Raw genomic sequence first — 27,115 nt, forward strand, 5'->3', positions numbered from 1 at the left:
TGACTATATGACGCAATTGCGAGTTTATATCTGGCAGTTCTGACTTTTTTTATTAAGTGGCGAAAACGAGCTTCCATACTATAAAGCATAAAAAGCGTGCATAAAAGCCCTCCCTATGTAACCACTAAGCTGTCACTCATCTTATTTCATTGCAATCTCACAAAGTTCTGCTAATCGATTAAGCTGACTGAACAGTGAATATCCTTTGACCTATAATAACTAAACTTTTTTGTTAAACGTTAAATTATAATGATAGGATTTAAGTGTGCAGATCTCAGCACTGGACAAAAACTCATGCGTTCAAGAAATCACCAAGTAAGTTTGTGATTGGCTACATTGCTCAAAAATACGTTGTAAATAGAAAACCTGTTTATATTAGTTTTGACGCTCTCAAGAGCACATTCACCAAATCTGTGTATGATGAGACTGAGAGCATTCGCGAGAGTGCAGAATTCAGCTAGAATTCCGAGTTCAGCTCGCGCACTGAACAAAACTCCGAATGGCCAATCTGAACGCCTCTGATTGGCCATTGCAATTGTAAGCTCAACAGAATCATGTGTGATTGGTTATAGGGCGCAACGCTGTAAAACGCGCAACATGAGCAGATCTATATTAAATATATATTAAATGTATTTTTCACTTTATTACTAGATTTAGTTTAAATGTGCAGATGCCCCCTCTAATTTCTGACCCATTGCCAGGGGAAGGCTATAGCCTTCCCCAGCCTTACACACGCTCCGCCTATGATAGCCTACCCAGCGCTCAAGCGCACGCATAAAACTTGTCACAGCGCACCGGTAAATGTAATTATTATGAGTGTGTAGTGAAAAAAACAGCAAGCAGACTTTCTAAACATTTTAATATTTTATTGTTAATGTTTTCTGTTTTCGGCTGCAAAGATGAAGTCTACGATGCTGATTCGTCATGTCCGCTACTAGTGGACGCGCCTATATGTTTCATACGGATTACATAATCTGAGAATATGCAGGCCTAGGCTATTTTCCATTTGAATTGGTTCGATTAAAAGTGGACATTTCAAGCTTTCTACAGATGTATTTATCGTGTCTGTGAGGGAAGTAGGCTATGACCAAAATGGCAGAGTATTTTAAGTGATCGCACCGGCGCCTCCATGTCAAACAGTGAGCGCGCTCTCCACACAAACATTTGGATATGCGCCTAATAAGAGCGCAGATTTATCTAGGACTAGGCTAAAATTAGCGGACTTGTAAAGTTGCTTCTACTTACATGTTTCAAGTGATAATCCGTATTTGAGATCGATCAATCATAGGCGAATGTCTGGATTTCCTGCCGTTAACGATCTCTCCCTCACGAACTGCGTCTTGATGTATCAAATGCCTTGAAGTATCAAGTCAATTTGGGTATTTTTTCTGTATATCTTGTTCACGTTGTTCTTTTAACCTTTGTATTTTCCGTTTTTTTGTGCTCCACTATAATTTCCTTCGGACATTTTGCCACTATATGCCGTCTAGCAATAGCAGTGCCGTAAATGAAAATGATTAATATGAATTGATCAGCAGCTGATTGGACAGATGTGACCCAAATGTTTCTTATGGGCCAATGAGGGTCTTTTTTTTTTTTTTGTGCTGTAAAAAAAAAAAAAAAAAAAAAAAAAAAGTCTGGCCAATCTGGGGCCCCTGCAACCTAGGTAAGCCTGTGCGTTAATCCGCGCCTGGTGGCCACCATTATTTTCCAGCACTGCCTTAACCCTCTTGGGCATGGAGTTCACCAGAGCTTCACAGGTCGTCCTCTTCCACTCCTCCATGATGACATCACGGAGCTGGTGGATGTTAGAGACCTTGCGCTCCTCCACCTTCCGTTTGAGGATGCCCCTCAATAGGGTTTAGGTACCCTCAGCTTCTTTAGCAAGGCAGTGGTCGTCTTAGAGGTGTGTTTGGGGTCATTATCATGTTGGAATACTGCCCTGCGGCCCAGTCTCAGATGGGACGGGATCATGCTCTGCTTCAGTATGTCACAGTACATGTTGGCATTCATGGTTCCCTCAATGAACTGTAGCTCCCCAGTGCCGGCAGCACTCATGCAGCCCCAGACCATGACACTCCCACCACCATGCTTGACTGTAGTAGACAAGACACACTTGTCTTTGTACTCCTCACCTGGTTGCCACCACACACACTTGATACAATCTCAACCAAATAAGTTTATCTTGGTCTTATCAGACCACAGGAAATGGTTCCAGTAATCTATGTCCTTAGTCTGCTTGTCTTCAGCAAACTGTTTGCGAGCTTTCTTGTGCATCATCTTTAGAAGGGGCTTCCTTCTGGGATGACAGCCATGCAGACCAATTTGATGCAGTGTGCGGCGTATGGTCTGGGGCACTGACAGGTTGAACCCCCACCCCTTCAACCTCTGCAGCAATGCTGGCAGCACTCATACATCTATTTCCCAAACACAACCTCTGGATATGACGCTGAGCACGTGCTCTCAACTTCTTTGGTCGACCATGGCGAGGCCTGTTCTGAGTGGAACCTGTCCTGTTAAACCGCTGTATGGTCTTGGCCACCGTGCTGCAGCTCGGTATCATGGTCTTGGCAATCTTCTTATAGCCGACGCCATCTTTATGTAGAGCAACAATTCTTTTTTTCAGATCCTCAGAGAGTTATTTGCCATGAGGTGCCATGTTGAACTTCCAGTGACCAATATGAGAGAGTGAGAGCAATAACAGCAAATTTAACACACCTGCTCCCCATTCACACCTGAGACCTTGTGACACTAACGAGTCACATGACACCAGGGAGAGAAAATGGCAAATTGGGCCCAATTTGGACATTTTCACTTAGGGGTGTACTCACTTTTGTGGCCAGTGGTTTAGACATTAATGGCTGTGTGTTGAGTTATTTTGAGAGGACAGCAAATTTACACTGTTATACAAGCTGTACACTCACTATTTACATTGTAGCAAAGTGTCATTTCTTCAGTGTTGTCACATGAAAAGATATTTACAAAAATGTGAGGGGTGTACTCACTTCTGTGAGATACTGTAAGTCACATGAGAGTTGAAGTTGATTCTCATCCTTGTCTTTCTAGAGTTTAAAGAGATCAGGTTAACTGAGGGCTGTGAAGGGAATTTGGAGGTTTTCTACAATGGATCCTGGGGAAATGTGTGTTACAATAAGATGGACAGAGACACAGCGAGTCTGATCTGTCAAGAGCTGAACTGTGGAAGATCTGCCAGTGAACCCAGTAATTCAGAGGGACTGAAGTCTCATAATTGGCTTGATTATTTTAAATGTCGACGTCATGATTCCACTATATGGCAGTGTCCATCTTCACCCTGGGGATTGAATGACTGTGATAATGAAGTGGCCAAAATCACCTGCTCAAGTGAGATTATATTTTACTGATTTAAAATAATATATATATTTTTTTTAATTGTTCTTTTCAGTCTTGAATGAAAATTTAATGTTTTAATCTCAGAGGAACAGACTCATGAATCTCCTCAGAGTCGTCTGACATGTTCAAACTCATCATCTCCTCACCAGAGACAGTGTTCAAGTAAGTTTATTTTGAGTTTATTATTATCTTAATAGTTCTAAATTTAGGATGTATTTTTTTCTATATATATGTATTAAAATCTATGCACTTGAACACTAATAATTTATAATAACTTTAAATAGTTATAAAATGCATTGTAAATTTGTTTTTGTAAATGTTGTCCTGAAGCTGGTCAGTGATGTTGATGTGTGTGATTTAGATCATGTTCCTCTCAGACTGAGTGGAGGGGAGGGCCGGTGCTCTGGGAGGCTGGAGGTGTATCATAACGCTGTGTGGGGCTCAGTCTGTGATGATCTGTGGGACATCAGCGATGCTCAGGTGGTCTGCAGACAGCTGGGTTGTGGAGCAGCACTGAGGGCTGATGGGAATTCATCTGATGGGAATTCAGCCTCTGATGCTGGTGAAGGTGTTGTGTGGCTGAACAGAGTCGAGTGCAGAGGGAATGAGATTCACCTGTGGGACTGTCCTCTCTCCCTGAAGAACCACACTGACTGCTCCAAAAAATATCACGCTGGACTCACCTGTGCAGGTCACAACAAAACACTGACCAATATTAGTCATTTTAGTGCTAATAATATTTGTGTATTTAAACCATCATTTGCTTTTATTTGATTTTGAATGTGTTTGTGTCTTTTTCAACAGATTTGTCAGTGTCCACTACTCCTGCCACAACAACATCATCTTCTCCTTCAGTTTCTCAGACAGTGAGCTCAACATCAGTCTCTCGTCCACAAACTCCTCCGTCTCTCTCTGTGCTTGTGATTGTACTGGGAGTTGTGCTCTTACTGCTCTTAGTGCCACTGCTTATACTGATTCAGCAGAACAGAGTGATGAGGAGAGGTAGGAGAGATCCAGAGACTGTCATATTGTGTCTTATTCAGTGTGTGATCAGTCATGTGTTGTGAACTGACAGCAGGTTTGTCTCTCTACACTCACAGCTCTCTCTAAGAGGAGACACAGGAGCACGACTGAGGCCGTTTATGAGGAGATTCATCACAGACACAATCACTTCACTCAGAGGGGTGAGACATGAGCCCTGAATCTTATTTAATATGATGAATTAATAAGAGAGTCTGTCAGACACTCGATGTTCATCTATTATTAGTCCTGTTAAACCTCCTGCAGAAAACCACAGAGCTGCTGTGTGTGTGTGTGTGTGTGTGTGTGTGTGTGTGTGTGTCAGTGAGTGTTTCTTCCTGTGTGTTTTTAGGAGTAATAAGGAGGTTCTTATGTTTGTACATGTGCAGGTGTGTGTGTGTGTGTGTGTGTGTGTGTGTGTGTGTGTGTGTGTGTGTGTGTGTGTGTGTGTGTTTGTCTCTTCCTGTGTGTATTTCTGGAAGGCAGTGAGGAATGGGTTCATGTGAGGATACATGTGTGTTTACTAATAGGCCTCTAAAACATGAGATTTCTGCCTCTAATGCTTTTAAAATGTAAGTAATTAATATTTGTGTTGTGTTTTCAGTAACAAAATGCTTTATGATCCAAAGGAAATGAGGATTCAGTCTGTTTGTAATGATGAACATGTTTCTGACTGTTCTGCTCCTTTAACAGGGAGTTTCATCTCTGAAGAACTGCATTCTGGGTATGAAGATGCTGATGAGCTTCTCTCAGGTTAGAGAGCTGAAGAATATTCAAAACAACCTAAAATAAATTATTTGATTTACAAACTCTAAAAAATAGATCAAATGTATTTTGCATATTTTACCACTAAATGAAATGTTTGAATGTTTAAATTGTTCACAATACTAAAAGTTTTCTCTTTCTCTAGAAAAAGAGTTCAAGACTGAATATTATGATGATGTCACCAGTGGCCTGAAAGGTCAGTAATTGATCACATGATTCATTCATTACCAGATGATTAAAAAAGCAGAACGGTCTCAAGAACTGCAACAGCATTTAAATTTTGTTTCCCAAAATATTCCAAAACACCCAAAATATAAACATGTTTTGATGCAGAAGAGATGAAGAAGGAAATCACACCGGGATACTATGATGATGTCATCACTGATGGACTGAAACCAGATCGTGAGACAGGTGTTACTGTTATTATATAATAGGATATGAAATATTTAAAATGTATTAAAAATACATATAAACTATATTTTGTATGTGTGTCTCATGTTCAATTTGTAGAAGACACACCTAAGAGTTATGATGATGTCATGATGAGTGGACAGAGCTTTAATATTAAAAAAGGTGTTTTAACTTTTTATTCATTTTTTGTTTGTGTGTGTTTAACATAATACCCCTGAAATGATGCTCAGTACTGATATGATGATGTATCATTTGTTCTGTTTATATCTTCATGTTTATGTAGTGGACACACCAGGGGATTATGATGATGTCATCATTAATGGACAGAACATTCCAGGTGTAACAGGTGAGTCACACAGAACTGTATGTTATCATCATCCACTGATATTGAACACAAAAAGCGATCTCGTGTTTGAGAGGGTTCCAAAGTTATGAGATAATTATTACAAAAGGTAATATGTAAGGGTTTCTTTTTCTCTTATGAATACATAACTTTGTCAATATAATTAAAAGATTAATCCTCTACCGCACACATTATGATAAATCTATAGAAAAAAATATTTGACTCTTTTTCTTTTCTTAGAATGGCTTAATTTGAAGTGCTGTAAAAAAAAAATTGGAAAAAAATATTATTTTAAGGTACTTTATGATATGTTGCCATATGGCAACAACGTACAATAGTGGAAATAACTTAGAATAAGTGTAAGTGTATATAGTTAATATTTTTCCTGTTGTTTGTATTGAATAAATTGGTGCTATTATAAGCTTTAGCAGTCAATATAAACAATACCTTATACATATTTTCCAACATCTTGTGCTTTTATTTATTCCATTCTCTTTTGCTGAATAATGCTTTATATTCTTTGAATTTCATTACGTTTTTCATGAATATTATTTAAATTGCGAATGTAGACAGTTAAAAACAAATCTAATACTGTTCATCATATATCATAAAACATTGAGATAAAACCAAAAACATTGCAGTTCATGAAAATTCAACATTACGCAATCTTATGAGAGGAAGGTTATGAACATCCTTGAAACTTCACCTTTTTTCTGTACGAAAACTTTTTTTAGAGGTGAGGCACAGTTACACATCACATTTGGTGCTCTTCACCCTAACAATACACTTACAGCCACTTGCACCTGCCTTTTTGAGACACCATGGTAGGCCAGTGGTAGGACTGGGCCAGTATACTGGCTGTGATGGCAGGTCTCTAATGTTGATTTAATCCATAATACTAATGCCATGGCAGTCCTTAACATATGACTAATCAACATTATATCACTAGCATTAATGTTGTTATTGTTACAGCTTAACAGACTGCAGCTGGCCTTTGCTAGCTATCTAACCTATTATAATAATGCCATTCCATTATTGCGCAGTGTTGCCATATGACAACACAGACATTTTATCGATTTACCAAAAACTAATCTCATAACTTTTTTGAGTGGTGAATATGTCATCATAACTTACCTGAGATAATGTTAACATTTTTTTTTTTGTGAATGTGACATGGGCGGGTCATTGTTTGTTACTGACGTTTTAGTTTGCTTTCAGCAACTACCGACAAGAGGCGGCAGTCTGACAGAAATCGCGCCATAGAAAAAAAAATTACATGTCATGTGACTTAACCAAAGCACATCACTGGCTAAACTAACCAAAAAAACGAGAATGTTCTCTTAAATAGACAGTGGCAAGGAAATGAACACAAAGAGCATGTTGCCATATGGCAACTCTATGCGGTAGATGGTTAAATGTGTAATTTTGTTTTTCTGAAAAATATGAGGTTTCAAAACAAAGTAAAATGTAATAAGGCTCTAAATTAAGAGTTTTGTTCTTTTTTTTTTTGTCAGATCTATTTTAAAGTCTAAAATAGGGCAATAAAAAAAATCAAAATGATGTGTAAAAAGTACATTCATCACAAACATAATGAATATATCTACTAATGGAAGCATTTACAGGATAACATCAATGTATTTTTTCCTTTATTAGAAATAACATATTTATACGTTAATGTCCAAATGCTGTGACAAGATATACAATGATGTTTTGATTCACATGGATGATTGGATCCGACATTAAAGGAATTTCTTATAAAATTATTAAAACATTTATTAAAAAGATAATTTACAAAGTTGAGGATTTTGTAAGGTTGTATCAATATCTACATCTGATAATTTGCCTTATTACTTTAAATTATTTTACATTAAAAAAAAAAAACATTTTTAATTAAATTAGGGTTTGTGTAGGAAAGAGATCAATGACATCATCAGTGACACAAGCTGTATTAAAATCACAATGTGAGGTTTTATTTCACATGTGTATCAGAGGGAGATCAGGAGGAGTATGATGATGTGAAGAACAGCGATGAAGATTAGAGAAACCTGTTGGGTCAGTTATTGTCACATTTCTATAGCCTATAACTATTTTTATTTGTTATGTTGCTCATTTAAAGTAAAACTTGATGCATTTATAACAATAAAAATATGAATTTGCTTTTGTTTTTAAAAACAGACTATGATGATGTGGGGGAGGAGTCAAATAAAGAGGGAGGGGCCATGACTCACTGACCACACCCACTGCCTCTGATCATCAAATCATATTACAGTTACTGGATATAATGTTTTTTTGCTACTAAAGATTCAGTGTTTTATGTTTTTATGTTATTTTAAATGTTTTTAAATGAAAGGTTTCATGCTGTGCAAAATTCCATAACATATTTCAGTATTTGTATTTTAGTATTCGAGCTATTTTTTTTTTTATTTTGATAACATGCTTTTCACCTAATAAAAAAATAACATTCATTCATCATGTCACAAAAATATTTTTTAGAAGATCGGTTAAAGGATAGGAGAAAATTATGCAAAATACTATAAATGTTAAATGATGAAAATAGATTTACTGCTTATAAGTTATCGTGTTTCCATAAACTACCAGCATTAGTTCTTGTGTATGTCAGCTTGAATTAACTTAAATAGAGCACAATTTAATATTTTAATTACAAGAATGTAATGTTTCTGGGAGAGACAAAGGTATGCAAATGTTTAGACATCTGTGAGGAAAAAAAAATCCTTTACTCAAACTGCACAGTTTATTGTGTGATGTTCATTTTACTTTAAAATGCTTTAAACAATTTTAACCAGTTTTTAAGTCTGAATAATTTGCTCTGATCTTGAATCTTCTGCAGCAATAGCGCCATCTGCAGGTTGAGGTTTGTTTGACCCTTCTTGGTTTTTCTCTTCAACAGCTGATGTTGTCATTTTCTTTTCCTCAGTTAACTATAAGCTTCACTGGACATGGATAAAACAGCATTAGAGAATTACATTACGCCTCTAAACAGGGATTATTCACAAGTAACATATGGGAAATTAAGAAAACAAAGCAGCTTATTTCCTCTTAAACATCGGTGTCTTTAGATGCACTGCTCTATAAATTCATTCTCTCTTCATGTTTCATACAGCAGTGTTTCTCGACCTTTATTCAGTCACGACACCCTTTGAAAATGTTCAGTAATGTGTGGCGCCTACACTAGTGTTGTCACGATACTGGAGTTTCTACCTTGTCAAGTATCGATATTCAATATTATTTTCGATATCATGGGGAAGAACCGCCGTATATTAATATTATCTTTATGTCTGTCTAAAACTGATTGAATTCTCACTATAGGCCTGTTTCACAGAATGTGAGTGAAATTGTTTGGATGAGGGGAATCAAGTATTTAATATTTTATTTAAAATTAACTTTTACATGATTGACAGACAGATAAAGGTTGACACATCCTGGTATTATTTATTTCCTCAATGTTTAACAATAAATAAGAGTTGAATGCCAGAGCTCTGTGTAATTTGTGACATTAAACTGAATTCATGATGAAATACTGAAGACTCAAACTAAACTGATATGCGAACTATGAAATTATCACAGCCTAGAGAGAAATTGTTATAATTAAAATACAGAATTACAGCTCTTACCTGAACAATAAAACATTTTACTCTTCCAGGTCTATTTCTACTGATGCAAAAACTTGGGAAAATGAGATCCAGGCAGTAGATAAAGTTGATGAAAAATTATTTATTCATTACAATTAAATTTAGCCTCACACGCAAACTTTAATCGATAATGAAAATACTTAATAAAACCAAAAGGTAAAATAACCATCATAAAGGAGTAGTCAATAGTTAATAATAAATTTAGAGTATTGTAAAATCCAGAGTATTGTATCTAATAGATGAAAATCAAAAAGAATTAAAACATTAAGATATTTGCAGATAAGAGAGAAGAAGCAGAAGCCCAGGAGAGCAAAGGAGGGAAAAAGCTAAATTATCAACAACTCGGTCCATATTATACCATAATATGGAGGGAAATTCCCAACCCACTCAAACTGATGTTTTTGTTAAAACGAGAAAGGTTAATTTCACCCATAACGTCGTCCACTGGTCCAGTGTCAAAAAATAGTTGTTTTAACCCTTAGGGAATTCTGCAAATGTTACTGTTAAATGTCAGCAGACATATTTTGATCAGATTCAAATGAGCACTAATTCTGAAAAACATCACTTCTGCAGTACTTGGCAGGCGTCCAATGTCTAACCACAAACGTGTCAGCGTGACCTGTCACACTGAAACACTTGAAGAACAATTGAACATAACAATCATACTCTTAAATATAAAATAAGAATAACCATAAGGGTACAATAACAAGTAGATACTTGAAAATATGATAAGAATTAATATATATAAAGTAGAAGTACATGAATATATGAAATCAAAAGTAAAACTTATGAATCATAAGCCATAAACGATTAACATAAATATTAATAAAAATGCATGAATATGAATATCAACCATTTTGGATCCACCACTACAAAAAATAAATATATTAAAAAAAGTTGATATAAACGTGTTTAATTAAATCCAGTAAACGAGTGACTCTGGTTACTCTAGTTTAAATGCTCTGCTGTTGGGCTGGTTGTTGTTGCAGCACGGACTGTATTCAGTGTGACACCAGTCGTCTCATGTTGTTTATCCCTGCGTTCCATTCGGAAGGGCTCATCCACATCCCCTAATCCCTTAAAAGGGTTTACCCTCCGGAGTGAGAGCTTCAAAGGGATGAAGGGTATAGGGGTAAAAAAAAACTCTTTTTTGGAACGCACTTCTGCGTCATCTTAATGAGACAATCAAGGAAGAGTAGATTGTGCAAGCTGCGCCCTTTGTTTAACGTTAGTTTATTTATTTAGGTTTATCGCACCATATTGTATATTGTGTCTATGTATTTTAAACATTTGAATGGACTGATAAAGGGAGCTGTAAAGTATTTTTGTTGAAGTACAATGTCGTTTTGACCATTAATGTGCCAAATCTAACTCATATAAATATTACAGTAGTACAGAAAAATATTATACATACATTTATTGGTAAAATCGAACTCCGAGCCTCCTGTACCCATTCTGTGACGTCAAACAACTTCCCTGTGCAAAGGATCATGGGAGCCCAAAGTGTCCATCAGTTGTACCCTTCGAAATCCTTCATTCTGAAGGGCCCTTTGAAGTGGCCAGTTTTGAGCACTTCGGTTTGGAACGACCCTTCAATATGGCGTCCATGATTATTTTCACTCCGAAGTGCCCTTCGGAGGGCGGTATATCCCGTTTGGAACGCACCGAAAATCTGATAGTACAGCCCGGGTTTGTTGTGTTTAATAAAGTTAAATGTACGCAACTAGATTGGCGTGAACCGTCCATTATATTTGTAATAGAGGATAGAATGAAACATGGTGGCAAACAACTAATCTGGCGAAATCATGGAAATTGTGGAAAGAAGAGTTCACGTTGTATATGAATCTTACTTTGGCGGACGCTGGAGAAGCTGAAAGTTTTCAGAGCTGTGCGAGACCCTGATCCCAACCTCGACACCAGATTAACAAGTGCACTGGATGACCACTGCAGTCCAAAAGTGAACGAGACAGTTGAAAGGTACTGTTTTTTTTGTCAGAAATCAGCTCTGATGAGAAAATTGACAAAATATGAAACGGACTTGAGATTGATCGCCAGACCAAAGACACTCTGATCCGCGATAGAAATGTTTGCGGCATGTTCAGCTCTGTTTTGAGAGAGAGACTTTTAAGGGAGCAGGATTTGACTTTGGAAAAGTGTGTGCAAATCTGCAGGACAACAGAGCGATTGAAGGACGAGTGACAGAGGACGCTGTGAGAAAAGATAAAAGAGCTGTAAACTGCAAGAGAAGCGTCCCTGTGGCGATGATGGCAGAGCTGAGTGATCTTCAGTGAAGAGAGATCATCACACCAGTAGACTGCAGCACAGAGTGGATTAGCAGTCTTGATATTGTCATCAGGAAACCTCAGGATAGACCACTCATCAGAGCTCTGAGAAGATGCCACTTTCCTCTGCTGACAATAGAGGAAATACTGCCAGATTTGTCAAGGGCAAAAGTTTTCACTGTGTGTGAGTCAGTGTGACATCAAAAATGGATTTTAGCATGTGACCCTGGATGAGGAATTGAGTTACATGACCACATTTGCAACACTGTATGGCAGATACAGATGGCTGAGGATGCCGATGGGAATCAGCCCCGCTCCAGAGGTGTTTCAAAGAAAACTCAGTCAAGCTCTGGAAGGATTGAGAGATTTATATGTCATAAAGTTTATTCACAAATACCACTACCAGCACAATCTGTAATACAGCGGGGGTACAGAAATACAAAGTTGGTACAGTGAAATGGGTCCCCCAAAGAAGCAAAAAAGCTTATAGGTGATGACATCCTCATCACAGGAGAGGGTGAGACATTAGAATTAGCAAACCAAGACCATGACGACAATCTGAGAGCACTGTATGCTGAATGCAGAGAAGTTTCAACTGTGAAAAAGCGAGGTTTCATACATCGGACATTAACTTACCGCAGACGGGCTCAGAGTCACTCAGAGGTGTCATTGTTCAGCGCATTCACTCACATTTGATCATAGAGGGATTCCTAAGAAGGGCAAGAGAATGTGTTTATTGGTTGGGGATGAATGATCAGATAAAGACATTCATAGAGAAATGTGACATCTGCAGATCTATGGATGTGAAACAGCAGAAGGAGACTCTGTGGTCTCACAAACTACCAAGTAACCCATGGTCTAAGGTGGGGACAGATATATTCACTTTAGACAACAGAAACTACCTGATCACCGTTGATTACCTCTCTGATTTCCAAACCTCACCATGCTCGATCAGAGAAACACACCATCACAACGGATCAAAGCAAGTCCAGCACAGCGATTGTTCAGTAGGAGAACCAGATCTCTGATGCTCATGACAACCTTCTACAACTAAAGGTCATTCACACTCGACAAGGACAGATTGGAAACAAGAACCGTCAGGCTGCATATTATAACAGACATGCAACAGATCTAGATCCTCTAAAACAAGGAGACAGAGTCCGTGTCCAGCCAGAGGAACAAAAACATGGAGAAAAGTCAAGTCAAGTCAAATTTATTTATATAGCGCTTTTACAATTGGTAATTGTTTCAAAGCAGCTTTACATATTAGAAGCACAGAAAAAAGGGAAGTGGTTAAAAATAAGCTGTACAAACAAGCGTGGTAATATGTAACATATACAAGATGGTGCTACATTAAGCCAATGTCGACTGACTCCCAGGGGTGGAAAAAAACCCCTAGGAGAAAAACCCAGCGTGCTAACACTGGGAAAAAAGTCCTAGGAGGGAAAAAACCCCTTGGAAGATATATATAATATATGCAAATGGATATGGAGATCAAAATCTGAATTATACATTCATTGAAAAGCAACAGTTGTGAATCCTGTGGACTACAGGTCTAATGACGTCCAGCTCGATTCATTCTGAGGAGAAACCGCCGACACCTCAGGAGGGACAGAAACACAGTAGAGGAAAAAACAGAGACTTGTTGGTGAACAGAGACAGTGTGACAGACTCAAACAAAACACAGACACTCCTGTTGTTTCTATTACAAAGACTGGAAGAAAAGGGATTAGACCTTACTACCTTAAAGACTATGTTCAGTAACCCACTAATACTCGCCTCCATGCTCCAGGAAATTTAGTTGGTATATTTGATCAGAGTTTGTATTCATATGTGCCAACCAGTGGTGTAGTCCTAAAAAAATAAGTGGTGTACTATTACATGCCAGTAAATGTGTTTTATGTTGTTGTTCACTAGTAACATGTTTCATTAAAAACAAATATATACAGTGCATTCTAAAATTGGTTGACATTTTTATTGCTTTACAGTTTGACTATTATTTAAACATGCTGCTTTGGAATTATATTCACTGTCAAAAAAAAAATGATATATCTGAAATTAAAGTTTCATTTTATTCAAAAGGGTGTTAAAAAAGTCAATTATTCAAAATTTAATTTATTAACATTATAAAAATGTGGTCATGAGTTTCACAAACAAACAAAAACAGTAGTCAGGCTGAATGAAAATTTAAACCACTCTCTGTCGGTAGGTGGCGCATATGGAACAGCAGAAATAGAGTTGTTTCCCCGGTAACCTCTGTAAACTCAGTTTTGTATTATTTATATACATGTAATATCAGTTTGACAGAATTTTCTACTTCAGTGTGCCATAAGAAGTCAAACTATATCATTTTCCATTATCATAGCATTTGTTATGAAAAATAGCAACCTACACATAGCCTATAGAAACATGTTTGACTTTCTCTATAGCGTTTTAAAGTGTTTATGTCAGAAAGCCTGTCCTCGGAACTAATGTTTTAGTTGTTGTTTCCTGTACGTCCCGTTATTAGCGACGCACACTGGTAGAAGATGCCTGTTAATCCATGTTTATGCTGCTATTATGCTCTGTGTAATGCGTTCATGCAATAACTACCATATAATATCACAGCTGCATACCTCAGATGCGTATTCAAGACTGTAAATAAATGCCTCATTATCAAGAATCTCTTCTCCACTCCTGATTCTCTGACCGGAATCTGATCCATATTTGGCCGCCTCAATCAGCTAAAAAACTTAATTGTAGTGGGGCTTCGCTACAGTTTAACTCTCAATATAATTCAAATGGATCGCACATTTTATCATCAGTGTCGGAATGGAAATCTTATCAAACTTTTGGAGCGTGATAAGATTCAGAGAGTAAAGTTAGCCTAGTATGTTTATGATTCCCGCACCACTAATGCATTATAAACAAGGCTTCAGTTGCGCTGATGGTCTTTTCAGTTCGTACGGAAACTTGGAAAACGCATGATGTAGGCTATATAATTAATTAATAGTCTTATTTACTCACCACCATGTTTCTCACTCCGAGACCGCTGCAGTGAGAGAAATGCGCTCAATGCACGGCTCAAAACACCGAGCGGCGTTGATCGGAGTTCTCTCACTGCAGCGCGAACACGCACTGTGAAGCCTGGTTTTTAGCCGACTATGAGCGGGACAAGGTATGACAGAAGTGCTCATGCACCAATTACATCAACGAATCGCGAGTTTACACAACAGCATTGGACACACAGTTAAAGGGGAAGCTAACAGGACAATATTTTATGGACTTTCGAAGCAAAAAACAAGTGGGTATACGCAAATACTGATCCTTAGAAGTTGTAATACGCAAACAGCCCTGAGCAAAAAGTAAGCATACGGCGTATGCGTGCGTATCGCCCCGACTACACCACTGGTGCCAACTGAGGAAAAAAAGAAGAAAAAAGGGGGAAAAGATAAACAGTGAAGACAACACTTTTTGTTATAACAGTTTATTAATTGAAGGGAATATGTATTAGAATGCATTAAGGGGACATTACAAATGCCGTCTTACTGAAATTGCAATGTTAATACAATAAGAATTTTATATTGTGTAATTTAAGCTACTTGGAAGAAGAAAAAAAGAAAGGATGTTGGGATGGTTGTTGTTGCAGCACGGACTGTATTCAGTGTGACACCAGTCGTCTTATGCAGTCTATGGTCTTATGTTGTTTATATCTGATAGTACAGGCAGGGTTTGTTGTGTTTAATAAAGTTAAATGTACGCAACTAGATTGGCGTGAACCGTCCATTTTATTATAATAGAGGATTGAATGAAACAGAGAGCGAGCAGAGTGCGCGTTCACAGAGGAGGAGGAGCTTGTTCAGCTCGCAGTCACAACATGATGTTTCTATGGTGACAGACGCAGCGTCGATTCTTGCAATTCTTATATTTTTTTTATTCTGTTCATTGGTGAACATTTTTTTATGCTGAAAATATATTTTACTAATACGAGGAACAAACCTGCATCTATAATGAGTTTTTTAAATAATGTACTACTAAATGGTTGTTATAGAATGAAGCATCAAACTCATATGAAAAGGCCAAATATTCAAGATTACGGGGCAAATTTAATGTTTGCAGTGAAAAACCTGATATTAAAAGCACTCTTGCTAATGATTACATTCTGTTCCTCTGTGCATAGACTATAGTCTGTTACAACAGCAGATAAAGAGTTAAATTAATGTGCAGTGAAAATGAGCTCTACATGAAACAAGTTACTTATAAATGTTGCTATAATAAGAGAAGAAAAACCAATGATTTCTGTCCTGAAACATGTTCACGGCTCCTTCATGCTCAACACAGGGACAGACCCTTGTAGTCTTCAATAAGTGCTTTACTGCCATCTGCTGGACAAATACAGCATTGAGGCATTAAACATGTTTGTTGTTGTTGGTTATTCTCCAAGGTTTACTTATTTATGTAGATAATATTTAATTTACTTAATAAAAGCACATCTGAATTTAGCAAAAATATACATTATACTATGGTGTAATCAAAATTTATTTTTTAGAATAAAACAGCAGTAAAATCCATGTATAGCATAATTTATCCAGAAACAATAAGATTAAAATGTTACATTTTTTAAGATTATTCATGAAAAAATTCTACTTCCACTAAGTTACAAGAGTTTGAAGTGATCAGACTTACAGAAACCATCAGTGTTGTATGTTGTGTGTGCAGATCCAGGCTTTGATGCTGAATATAACCTGCAGTGTTTCTCTCTCAATCTCTTTAAGTTTAGTGTGACTTTATCTCCACGCTGACATATGACTGACACGAGTCTGTCCTCAGTGAAGTGTCTCTTCACGCTGGAGGAGGAGTCCCGCTCATCAGCGCTCACACTTTATTGATATATATGGAGAAAATAAAAATGCTGCTTTCTGATTTGTCACTGATTGTGTTTGATGATTTCCTCTGTTGTGTCTAATAAGGTAACAGTGAGTGTCATTGGCAGCTGTGAGAGTCTCTCTCTCTTTAGGGGACTGACAGGAGCCAGTTTCTTCAGTGTGTTTGAGGGAGCAGAGGAGAAACTTGTGTTTCATCTGATTTGATGAATTAGTGTGTGTCGAGCAGAAGGAGAAGATGGAGAGTTGTCTGATTCTGATGTTTCTGTGCTATTTGGTAAAACTCACCACCTCTGGTAAGTACATATAGAGGTGCTTTATTATTGAATATGAGCTGAAATCATTTACATGTATTACACTTAAATACTATGTTTTGGTATATTTAATAATTGTCTCTCTCTCTCTCTCTCATGTGTAGACAGTGTGAATGTGAGGTTAGTGAATGGCAACAATCACTGTGCTGGACGAGTGGAGGTTCTTCATGATGGTCAGTGGGGAACAGTGTGTCATTATTGGTGGGATATTCTTGAAGCTACAGTGGTGTGTAGAGAGCTGGACTGTGGGACGGCTGTAAAAGCAACATATGATGCTCACTTTGGACAAGGATCAGGACCAATTTCAATGGGTTATTTACTATGTAGTGGATCAGAGACTGCACTGAAAGACTGCAAATCAAACCGCGAACATAAGGCAAAGTACTGTAAACATCATAATACAGATGCTGGTGTCGTGTGTTCATGTAAGCTGCCCCTCATCTTGTTATCACATCACTCTTTCATAATTTTTAAGCAATATAATGTTTCTGTATGCTGGTGAGTACAAACTGCATCAGTGTCGATCTTATGAAGCATGAAATTTGTTCTATTGTTTTCTTCATGACTTTGTATTTGTCTTCATTCCTTATTTATTTATAAAATATACTATGATGCAGAAAGTATAAAAAAGTATTTTTATTATACACAGTCTGATTTGACAATCTTAATTACATTCTTTATTTAATGATGATTAAAAAATTACAGAAGAAAGATAAAATTACAGAAACAATTAATGCAGATACAATGAATGAATTAAATACAGAATGTCAAACATTAATGGAAGTTTTCTCTTGTGCTTCAAGTCAATAGAGAGTTTAATTAATCTCTATTTCAAAGACTCAGTGCAAAGACTTCGACTCGTGGACGGGCTTCACCGGTGCTCTGGGAGAGTGGAGGTGTTTCTAACACAAGGATGGGGTTCAGTGTGTGACGCTGCCTTTGACCAGCAGGATGCAGAGGTTGTGTGTCGACAGCTGGACTGTGGGGCTCCTGTACAGGTGCTGGGAGAAGATGCTTTTGGCAAAGGAAAGGGTCAGATTTGGTCAGAAGAGATTCAGTGCAAAGGAAATGAATCACAGATAGACGACTGTCCACTATTATCTTCACAGAAGCACAACTGTTCCCATGAAAATGATGTTGGAGTTATTTGTTCTGGTTGAGTATATACATTTGGCATTTCTTTAGCTCAGGGGTTCCCAAACACATTACTGGAGCCTCCCCAACACTGCATGTTTTCCATGTCTCCTTAATCAAACACCTGATTCAGATCATCAGCTCATTAGTCGAGACTCCAAGATCTGAAATGGGTGTGTCAGACAAATGAGACATGCAAAATGTGCAGTGCTGTGGAGGCTCCAGGAATATGTTTGGGAACCCCTACTTTTGATAAATTACATACATAATATACTGCTGTTGTGTTGCTGAATTATTTTGACTCTAGTTTCATGCTGTTTAAATAAGCTGTTACTTGTTTATTCAGGTTACACAGATCTCAGACTGGTAAACGGAGACTCTTGTTCTGGAAGAGTGGAGCTTCGGTTCCTCAATAAGTGGGGCACAGTGTGTGATGCATGCTGGGATATAAGAGCTGCCGGTGTCCTCTGTAGACAGCTGAATTGTGGGATTGTTGTGTCTGTTGTGGGATCAGACTGGTTTGGAGAGGGAAGTGGTGAAATCTGGGCTGATGTGTTTGATTGTGACGGGAATGAAACAAAACTCTCAGAATGTTCCATCTCTTCATGGAGTCGAGCTGAATGTTCTCATAGACGAGATGTTGGAGTCATCTGCTCTGGTGAGCAAATTCACACTGTAATGAAGTCATGGGTTTCAGATTAAAACTACACATTTTAATAAATGAAGTATATTTTAGATAAATACTGAATGATTAATAAATACTCTACAGAGAGTGAAGCTCATCTGGGGAACTGCAGCTCTCCACAAACTCTCAGCTGCAGCTCCACACAACAGCTGTCAATCACCTGCCTTGGTGAGAAGAGCAACATCTGGGCAGATTCTTCAGTTGTTAGTGATAACTAATGTGTTTCTCTTTCTCTGAATATCAGGTCGCGGGTCCATCAGGCTGGTGGGTTCTGGGGGAGACTGTGCAGGGAGGCTGGAGGTTTTTCACAGCGGCTCATGGGGGACAGTGTGTGATGACTCCTGGGATATTAAAGATGCCCATGTGGTGTGCAGACAGCTGCAGTGTGGAGTGGCCCTCAGTAACCAGCAGGTACCAGCCTGGTTTGGTCCTGGTTCTGGACCCATATGGCTGGATGAGGTGGAGTGTGAGGGGAATGAGACGTCCCTGTGGAGCTGCTCTTCTCCAGGCTGGGGAAAACATGACTGTCAACACAAGCAGGATGTAGGAGTCGTGTGCTCAGGTAAATGGTAAAAATAATTGAATTAATAACTTGACAATATTTTGAACATTTGAGTAACTTATGATTGATGGTATTTTGTGCACTTATACATGTTAAAGGGTTATTTCACCCAAAAATTCTGTCATTAATTACTCACCCTAATGTTGTTCCAAACCTGTAAGACTTCGGAACATAAATGAAGATCTTTTGGATGAAATCTGAGAGCTTTTTGTCCCTCCATTGACAGCTCCGTAGCTCTACCACTTTTATGCTTCAAAAAGTTCATAAAGAGATCGTAAAACTAAATCCATAACAATTGAGCGGTTTAGTCCAAAATTTTCTGAAGAGACTTGATTGCTTTATATGATGAACAGATTGAATTTAAGCTTTTTATTCACATAACATTACTCAACTCATTACACATCAGTTGTGGTAAACGGAAGCTTGTTTGCTTGACATGTGAGAACCAATAAGGTTCATTCTCGTGTGTTACGCAGCATGCTTGAGCTTCCGCAAGAGGTTTGTTCTCGCACATCAAGCAGGTTCAGTTGAGCTTCTATTTATGTTCCCTTATCAATGTTTATGTATGTGAATAAAAGCCTAAATTAAATTTGTTCATCATATAAAGAGATGGAGTCTCTTTTTGGATCAAATTGCTCAATTTATATGGATTAGTTTTACGAACTTCTTGAAGTGTCAAAGTGTTGCACAGCTGTCTATGGAGGGACAGAAAGCTCTCAGATTTCATCAAAAAGATCTTTATTTGTGTTCCAAAGATGTGTATATATAATTAAATGTATTATTATTTATTTTATCTCATAATTTGGCAATAGACTTTTCCCCAAAAATATTTATTTCTTAAAAGGGAAAAAAGAAAAAAAAACATTAATGAAACCATTAAGGAACCATATCAGAATCAAAATTATACAATTCTTTATTATGATTACCATCCCCAATTAACAGACTTGAATTATGTGAGAGTTGAGTTTGAGTCTCAACTTTTTCCATCTAGAGTTTAAAGAGATCAGGTTAACTGAGGGCTGTGAAGGGAATGTGGAGGTTTTCTACAATGGATCCTGGGGTAATGTGTGCTGGAACCAGATGGACAGAGATACAGCGAGTCTGATCTGTCAAGAGCTGAACTGTGGAAGATCTGCCAGTGAACCCAGTATTTCAAAGGGACTGAAGTCTCATAATTGGCTTGATAAACTTAATTGTCGACGTCATGATTCCACTATATGGCAGTGTCCATCTTCACCCTGGGGACAGAATGACTGTGATAATGAAGTGGCCAAAATCACCTGCTCAGGTATGATGATTTTTTAACTGATTTACGATGATTTGAAATGGTATTTTCTTTTCTATTCAGTATTGAATGAAATTGTAACATGTTTTAATCTTATAGAGGAACAGACTCGTGAATCTCCTCAGAGTCTTCTGACGTGTTCAAACTCATCATCTCCTCACCAGAGACAGTGTTCAAGTAAGTTTATTATTAGGATGTATTTTTCTATATCTGAAAATGAATGCACTTGAACAGTAATAATTTATAATAATTTTAAATAGTTATAAAATGCATTGTAAAAGTATTGCTATAAATGCTGTGCTGAATCTGGTCAGTGATGATTGATGTGTGTGATTTAGATCATGTTCCTCTCAGACTGAGTGGAGGGGAGGGCCGGTGCTCTGGGAGGCTGGAGGTGTATCATAACGCTGTGTGGGGCTCAGTCTGTGATGATCTGTGGGACATCAGCGATGCTCAGGTGGTCTGCAGACAGCTGGGTTGTGGAGCAGCACTGAGGGCTGATGGGAATTCAGTCTTTGGTGCTGGTGAAGGTGTTGTGTGGCTGAACAGAGTCGAGTGCAGAGGGAATGAGATTCACCTGTGGGACTGTCCTCTCTCCCTGAAGAACCACACTGACTGCTCCAAAAAATATCATGCTAGACTCACCTGTGCAGGTCACAGCAAAACACTGACCAATATTAGTCATTTTAGTGCTAATAATATTTGTGTATATATTTAATAATATATATGTATATGTGTAATCAGTTATTAGCCTGGTTTTGACCGTGTTTGTGACTGTTTTGACAGATTTGCCAGTGTCCACTGCTCCTGCCACAACGTCAGTTTCTCAGACAGTGAGCTCAACATCAGTCACTCGTCCACAAACTCCTCTGTCTCTCTCTGTGCTTGTGATTGTACTGGGAGTTGTGCTCTTACTGCTCTTAGTGCCACTGCTTATACTGATTCAGCAGAACAGAGTGATGAGGAGAGGTAGGAGAGATCCAGAGACTGTCATATTGTGTCTTATTCAGTGTGTGATCAGTCATGTGTTGTGAACTGACAGCAGGTTTGTCTCTCTACACTCACAGCTCTCTCTAAGAGGAGACACAGGAGCACAACTGAGTCCGTTTATGAGGGCATTCATCACAGACACAATCACTTCACTCAGAGGGGTGAGACATGAGCCCTGAATCTTATTTAATATGATGAATTAATAAGAGAGTCTGTCAGACACTTGATGTTCATCTATTATTAGTCCAGTTAAACCTCCTGCAGAAAACCACAGAGCTGCAGGTGCATATGTCTGTGTGTGTGTGTGTGTGTGTGTGTGTGTGTGTGTGTGTCTCTTCCTGTGTGTATTTCTGGAAGGCAGTGAGGAATGGGTTCATGTGAGGATACATGTGTGTTTACTAATAGGCCTCTAAAGGCAGGAACCAAGCCGGCGGTCGGCCGTCGGGCAGTTTTTCTTCGTCGGCCGACTAAGTTTCCTCAGTGTGTTCCACACCGTCGGTTGAAGTTGGTCCTCGTCGGCTTTTTTTCGGACGATTTGACATGTAGAATCGGCGTCGGGCTGTCGGCGAGAGATTCAGAACTCTGATTGGCTGTGTAGTATAGCAAACCAGTCAGTTCACGAGAATATAAGCAAAAGTTATGAAAGCAAGCAAATAAGTCATGACGGCACAGACAGAAGGTTGTTCCAATTTTACGTCATCTTACCTGAGCACTCGAATGCACGAATATTTTCATAATATCATGAGCGGAGTGAAATAAAGAACATGATCAGCATGATTGATATTCAAAACGGTAAGCAAGCCCTGCTTTATTTATGGTTTGTATACATGCAGTCATAGTTTCGCTTTCCGTTTTTGAATGACGAATATAGACAAATATATCTGCTTAAATAGACAGATATCCCATTTATACGCAGGCGCAGAACGCGTGTGGTAGTTGACAGTCGGCTGAAGTTCTTTCGGTGTGTTCAAGCACATATTTTTTCCCAGACGCAGCCGACGTGAGCCAACCCCGCAGTCTGCTTTCGTCGCCACTAGTTCGTCGGCGTCGGCTTGGTGTGTTCTGGCCTTAAAACATGAGATTTCTGCCTCTAATGCTATTAAAATGTAAATAATTCATATTTGTGTTGTGTTTTCAGTAACAAAATGCTTTATGGTCCTAAAGCCGCGCACACACTTAAAGGGCATATTGCAGGTTAGAGCTTCAGTGATTCAATGTATAGAAAAATAATGTATGAAATAGATTTTCTTGAAAAAACACGTATAAATACGCTAATTAGGCTTCTGGAGTTGTTTTTTGTGAGAAAATTTTACTTCCGCATCTGAAAAATGCCAAATCGCAAGTGACGTAACTGAAGGGAGCGCGATCAATATAAACAATAGGAAAACAATGGATTGCAATGACAGTTCGGACGCTGAGGAAATTGTAAATGTTTATTCATACTGGTATAACAAACCACAGCCATACAACCTGCTATGTGGTCAAGAGAGCAGGGACCGGCCAGAATTAGACAGAATAAGGGTCAAAAAAGAGAAAAATTGAGCTGTTGTGTGAGGAGAAGCAGTGGAGAACAGGGGCCCGTTCTTCGTACGTCGCTTATTACATCCGAGATCAAATGACACATCCAAGATGATATCATCGTGCTAATCATGATCCGGCTAATTGGGTTCTTCGAACACACCTGTTGTGTATGATTAGTATCGCTGGATTGAGTTATCTGAGATAATTGCGTGTTCATGTGTTGGCTTAAAAGGGTAATATGTATCGATAGTAGAAACATTGATCAGCAATGCAGCGACTGGCTGGAGTCAAGACGGCAACGTAATGACATATCATAGAATGAGAAAAGACACCTGACGAAAAACTTGACGAATTTCTAGACATTTATAAGGAAACAGCCAAGCGAATAAATGACCGATAACGACATAAATGTTAGATAAATGAAATGTGCACTATTTTTTTTTTTTTACATGATTACCCAATTATTTAGGCTATATTCACAATTTCTATTATTTGTACATTCAATTTTTTTTTTCAATGTTGTAATTAGCAACTAATTTACCTTTTGAAGCATATTTGACAGCATTAATTAAAGTTTCTTAAGGGTCAAGATCAAGTTATCTGCATCTCCTGCGCTTCATCAAGCCACTCCCATAATATATGTCGCGGTTCAAATGCACAAATGCATGTATGGCATAGACATCTGTACTCATGTGTGTAAAACTCCAATTAAAAATATTACGTAATTATTCCCTCACGAATGATTCTCTCACAGAGTAAAACTGTCGGTGTCTATATTATGACACTACACGGCATTATAGTGTTATTTGCAAATTTATTTTTAAATCATTATTATTGTCCCTGGTTTACATTAGGGTACTCTTGTGGGAAAGTAGCAGAGGCTGGGACAGACTTTAAACATCACCTCCGCTTAAAAAGATGCAATCTAATCCTGTTTACATGAAATAAGCCTGCTCCCGAGCAGGTTTGAGCTTACGGACCTGTTGCTATGACAGCAAGTCTAGGATGAGCTTCGAAGAACCAAACGATCCAAGATCATGCCAAATCGTCAACAATCAAATCCAGCTAACTGAGTTAGCGACGTACGAAGAACGGGCCCCAGGGCAGAGAGTGTTAGCTTAGATAGCCACACGTTAGCAAACGATATGTAACACTGTTCTCAGATCACAATATTGTACAGATTATTATGAATCAGGCAAAAGCAAAGCTATTGGCCATCTAGGAGTAACGTTATTGATTACTAATAACAGAAACTAATAAACTTCCTTAATATCCGTCCACACTAACGTTACGTGATATAGCGGTTTCTCATCACGACTGATTTGGTAACGTTAGTTAGCGCATGTAAAAAAAAACAAGACTTACGGTGCACAATTCATGTTTTCATCTCTGACGGATCCGTGATCATGTCTCCCGCCGGCGGACGAACATAAATGTTACTGTATGTGTTTCTTGTAATGTTATCCTTTATTCATTAATTCTGTGTTATGAGTTTATTCCGTGCCTATCACTGATAGTGTGGGGATGTATATGACGCCATGATTATGTAGTTGTGTGCACTTGAATGTATATATACGTTTACAGTTTATATATGGCATGAATGAAATTGGAGTAGGCCTACCAGCACATAGGGTAGAGTGGGGGAAAACGCCCCCCTTAAGGAAAATGTGACATTACAGTGAAACAAAACATAAATGTGACTAGAATTGCCATCCCAGTTTTGAGTGACTATGGCAGGAGTTATTCACCAAATATTAAAATTGCTCAGCCTTCATAATTAATTAGTATTTTGACTGAAAATATTTTTGTACAAAGGGGGCGTTTTGCCCCAGCGGTGGGGTAAAACGCCCCCCAAGGTGGGGTAAAATGCCCCCTTTCTTACCAACCAGTTTGCTTCATAGATCAACACTTTTAATCTCTAAAAGTAAAAGGCAAGTAATGTATCAACATGTATAGGCCTATATATTTAATATTTTTAATATTTATTTGAGGAATATCCAACATATCCAAATTTTTAACATTTGATAATTGATGTATTTGTTCACCACTATCACCAAGACAAACAGAAAACCCCAAATAAATATTAAACTTATAAATTTGTATATTTATGTAGTGAAATATATCCAATAAATGCATTAAAAGCCACTATGTTTTTTCATTGGGTCACCTAACCACCTTCCATCAGTGAGCTAACTGTGCTATCAAGCTAGTCTAATGCACTTGATGTATTATTATTATTATTTTTTTTTTTATTTTGTTTAAATATTTTGATTTTACCACCTAGTTATACTGCATTAAGTGTAAAACAAAGGATTTGATAGACAGAAATATGTTATTATAGTAATTATGATAGAGATAAACTATGCCCTCTGGGGGGCGTTTTACCCCTCAGCGTAGAGGGCGTTTTACCCCACAAGCTACGACTTTTTTAAAAAATGTTTAATTTTAAAAATATAATTATATTCCTTATAAATAACATATCCTCACAAACTACAGACTTCAATATTCATCTATCACACATCACTGTGATATCCTGCAGAACAATATTCTCTTAAACACTTGTTTACTAATATCTGAAAATTATAGCGCTTGCCATGTAATCCTCTTCTCTTCAAATACGTCGCTGGTGTCAGCTTCTCCAAGGAGATTTGTTTATCCCCGTTGTCAAACATAGTGCATAGCAACAGTGAAAATGTATACTGACTACCTCTAGTGCTTATTTTGAGAAAAACAGGTGGGGGGGGCGTTTTACCCCAGGGGGGCGTTTTCCCCCACTCTACCCTAATTCAAATCTGTTTTGTGTAAGTGTGAGACTGTATGCATGTGTACATAATTTATATTCATCAGTGTTGAAATTGATTCAAGTAAAAACAGTAAAGAAGCATCACGTGTGTAAGTTTATTCATTTAATATAATCATTTATAGTATTACAATGTTGAACTCCATCATATCGCCGGGATGAAAATCCTCCGGTCTATAATGAACGCGTTTTTCGAAGCAGATGCAGAAGTAAAGTCCCTTCTCTTCACCTGCTCAAAACACCCCGGCACGGAAGATAGCAGCGTCCTTTTTCTTGTTAGTAAACCTGGACTCGATGTCCTGACAGGCTGGAGTTTGTGCAGCCTCCACAACACAATAATTTACCATGACGATGATAAATAGAATACAAAAACTACCGAAAACACGCTGATTCACGACCGCTGTCAGTGAATACCAATCTACTCTGCACTGAATCAACACAGAGCTCGGCTATCGACTCCCTTGAGTGACGTAATATGATGCGACGCTGAAAAAAAAGCGGTTTTTACAGAGACCGTCACTTTATCTACTAAATTCATGCCCTTATGTCCTGCAAAACACTTTTAAACCCTGCAGTACCTTTTTATATGGTATTTTTGTAGAAGGTTATATATTCATCTCGAAAAAAATGTTTAACCTGCAATATGCACTTTAACATTTGTAAGGCCGATTATGGATGTAAATTGATACTTATGACTGAACTCACTCAAACGCGTCCAGTCAGAGCCAGTTGCGTTAAGTCGGTGTTTAAATCTCGCGTGTAAGTATTTAAATCTGCTTCAGTCGTACACTGTAAAAAAAATCCCAGTAAAATTTACAGTAAAAAACCGGCAGCTGTGGTTGCCAGAACTTTACCGTAAAAAATACAGTAGCAACGTAAAACAAAATCTGTTAAATTTACGGTAAAATAACGTATTTCATTAACTGATATAATGTTAATTTACCAACCTAATGAATTACTAATATCTGTTTTGTACCTTTTATAATACACTGACAGTCACCAAACACAGTGGTGATAAGAGTCACATGATGAATCAAAGTTCATCACAAGCAGATTTTCCACAAGCTGAGAAGGACAACACTAATATATAGAAGGTGCACACAGTGTCATTCACACACT

At 38.0% G+C, this 27,115-nt stretch overlaps 1 protein-coding gene across 1 annotated transcript in view; it reads left to right on the forward strand.

Annotated features, from left to right (window-relative positions):
- Positions 1–27,115, forward strand: part of LOC125245588 (scavenger receptor cysteine-rich type 1 protein M130-like) — a 105,055-nt gene that overhangs the window by 17,806 nt on the left and 60,134 nt on the right. The window contains exons 9-18 of the mRNA XM_048156250.1: positions 3,067–3,363; positions 3,457–3,534; positions 3,734–4,063; positions 4,177–4,374; positions 4,473–4,556; positions 5,086–5,145; positions 5,303–5,353; positions 5,491–5,568; positions 5,668–5,730; positions 5,852–5,914. Coding sequence (XP_048012207.1) covers positions 3,067–3,363; positions 3,457–3,534; positions 3,734–4,063; positions 4,177–4,374; positions 4,473–4,556; positions 5,086–5,145; positions 5,303–5,353; positions 5,491–5,568; positions 5,668–5,730; positions 5,852–5,914 — 1,302 coding nt within the window. The remainder of the gene's footprint in view (positions 1–3,066; positions 3,364–3,456; positions 3,535–3,733; positions 4,064–4,176; positions 4,375–4,472; positions 4,557–5,085; positions 5,146–5,302; positions 5,354–5,490; positions 5,569–5,667; positions 5,731–5,851; positions 5,915–27,115) is intronic.

The sequence above is a fragment of the Megalobrama amblycephala genome, linkage group LG14 (assembly GCF_018812025.1).
Source record: "Megalobrama amblycephala isolate DHTTF-2021 linkage group LG14, ASM1881202v1, whole genome shotgun sequence".
In the NCBI taxonomy this organism is placed as follows: Eukaryota; Metazoa; Chordata; class Actinopteri; order Cypriniformes; family Xenocyprididae; genus Megalobrama; species Megalobrama amblycephala.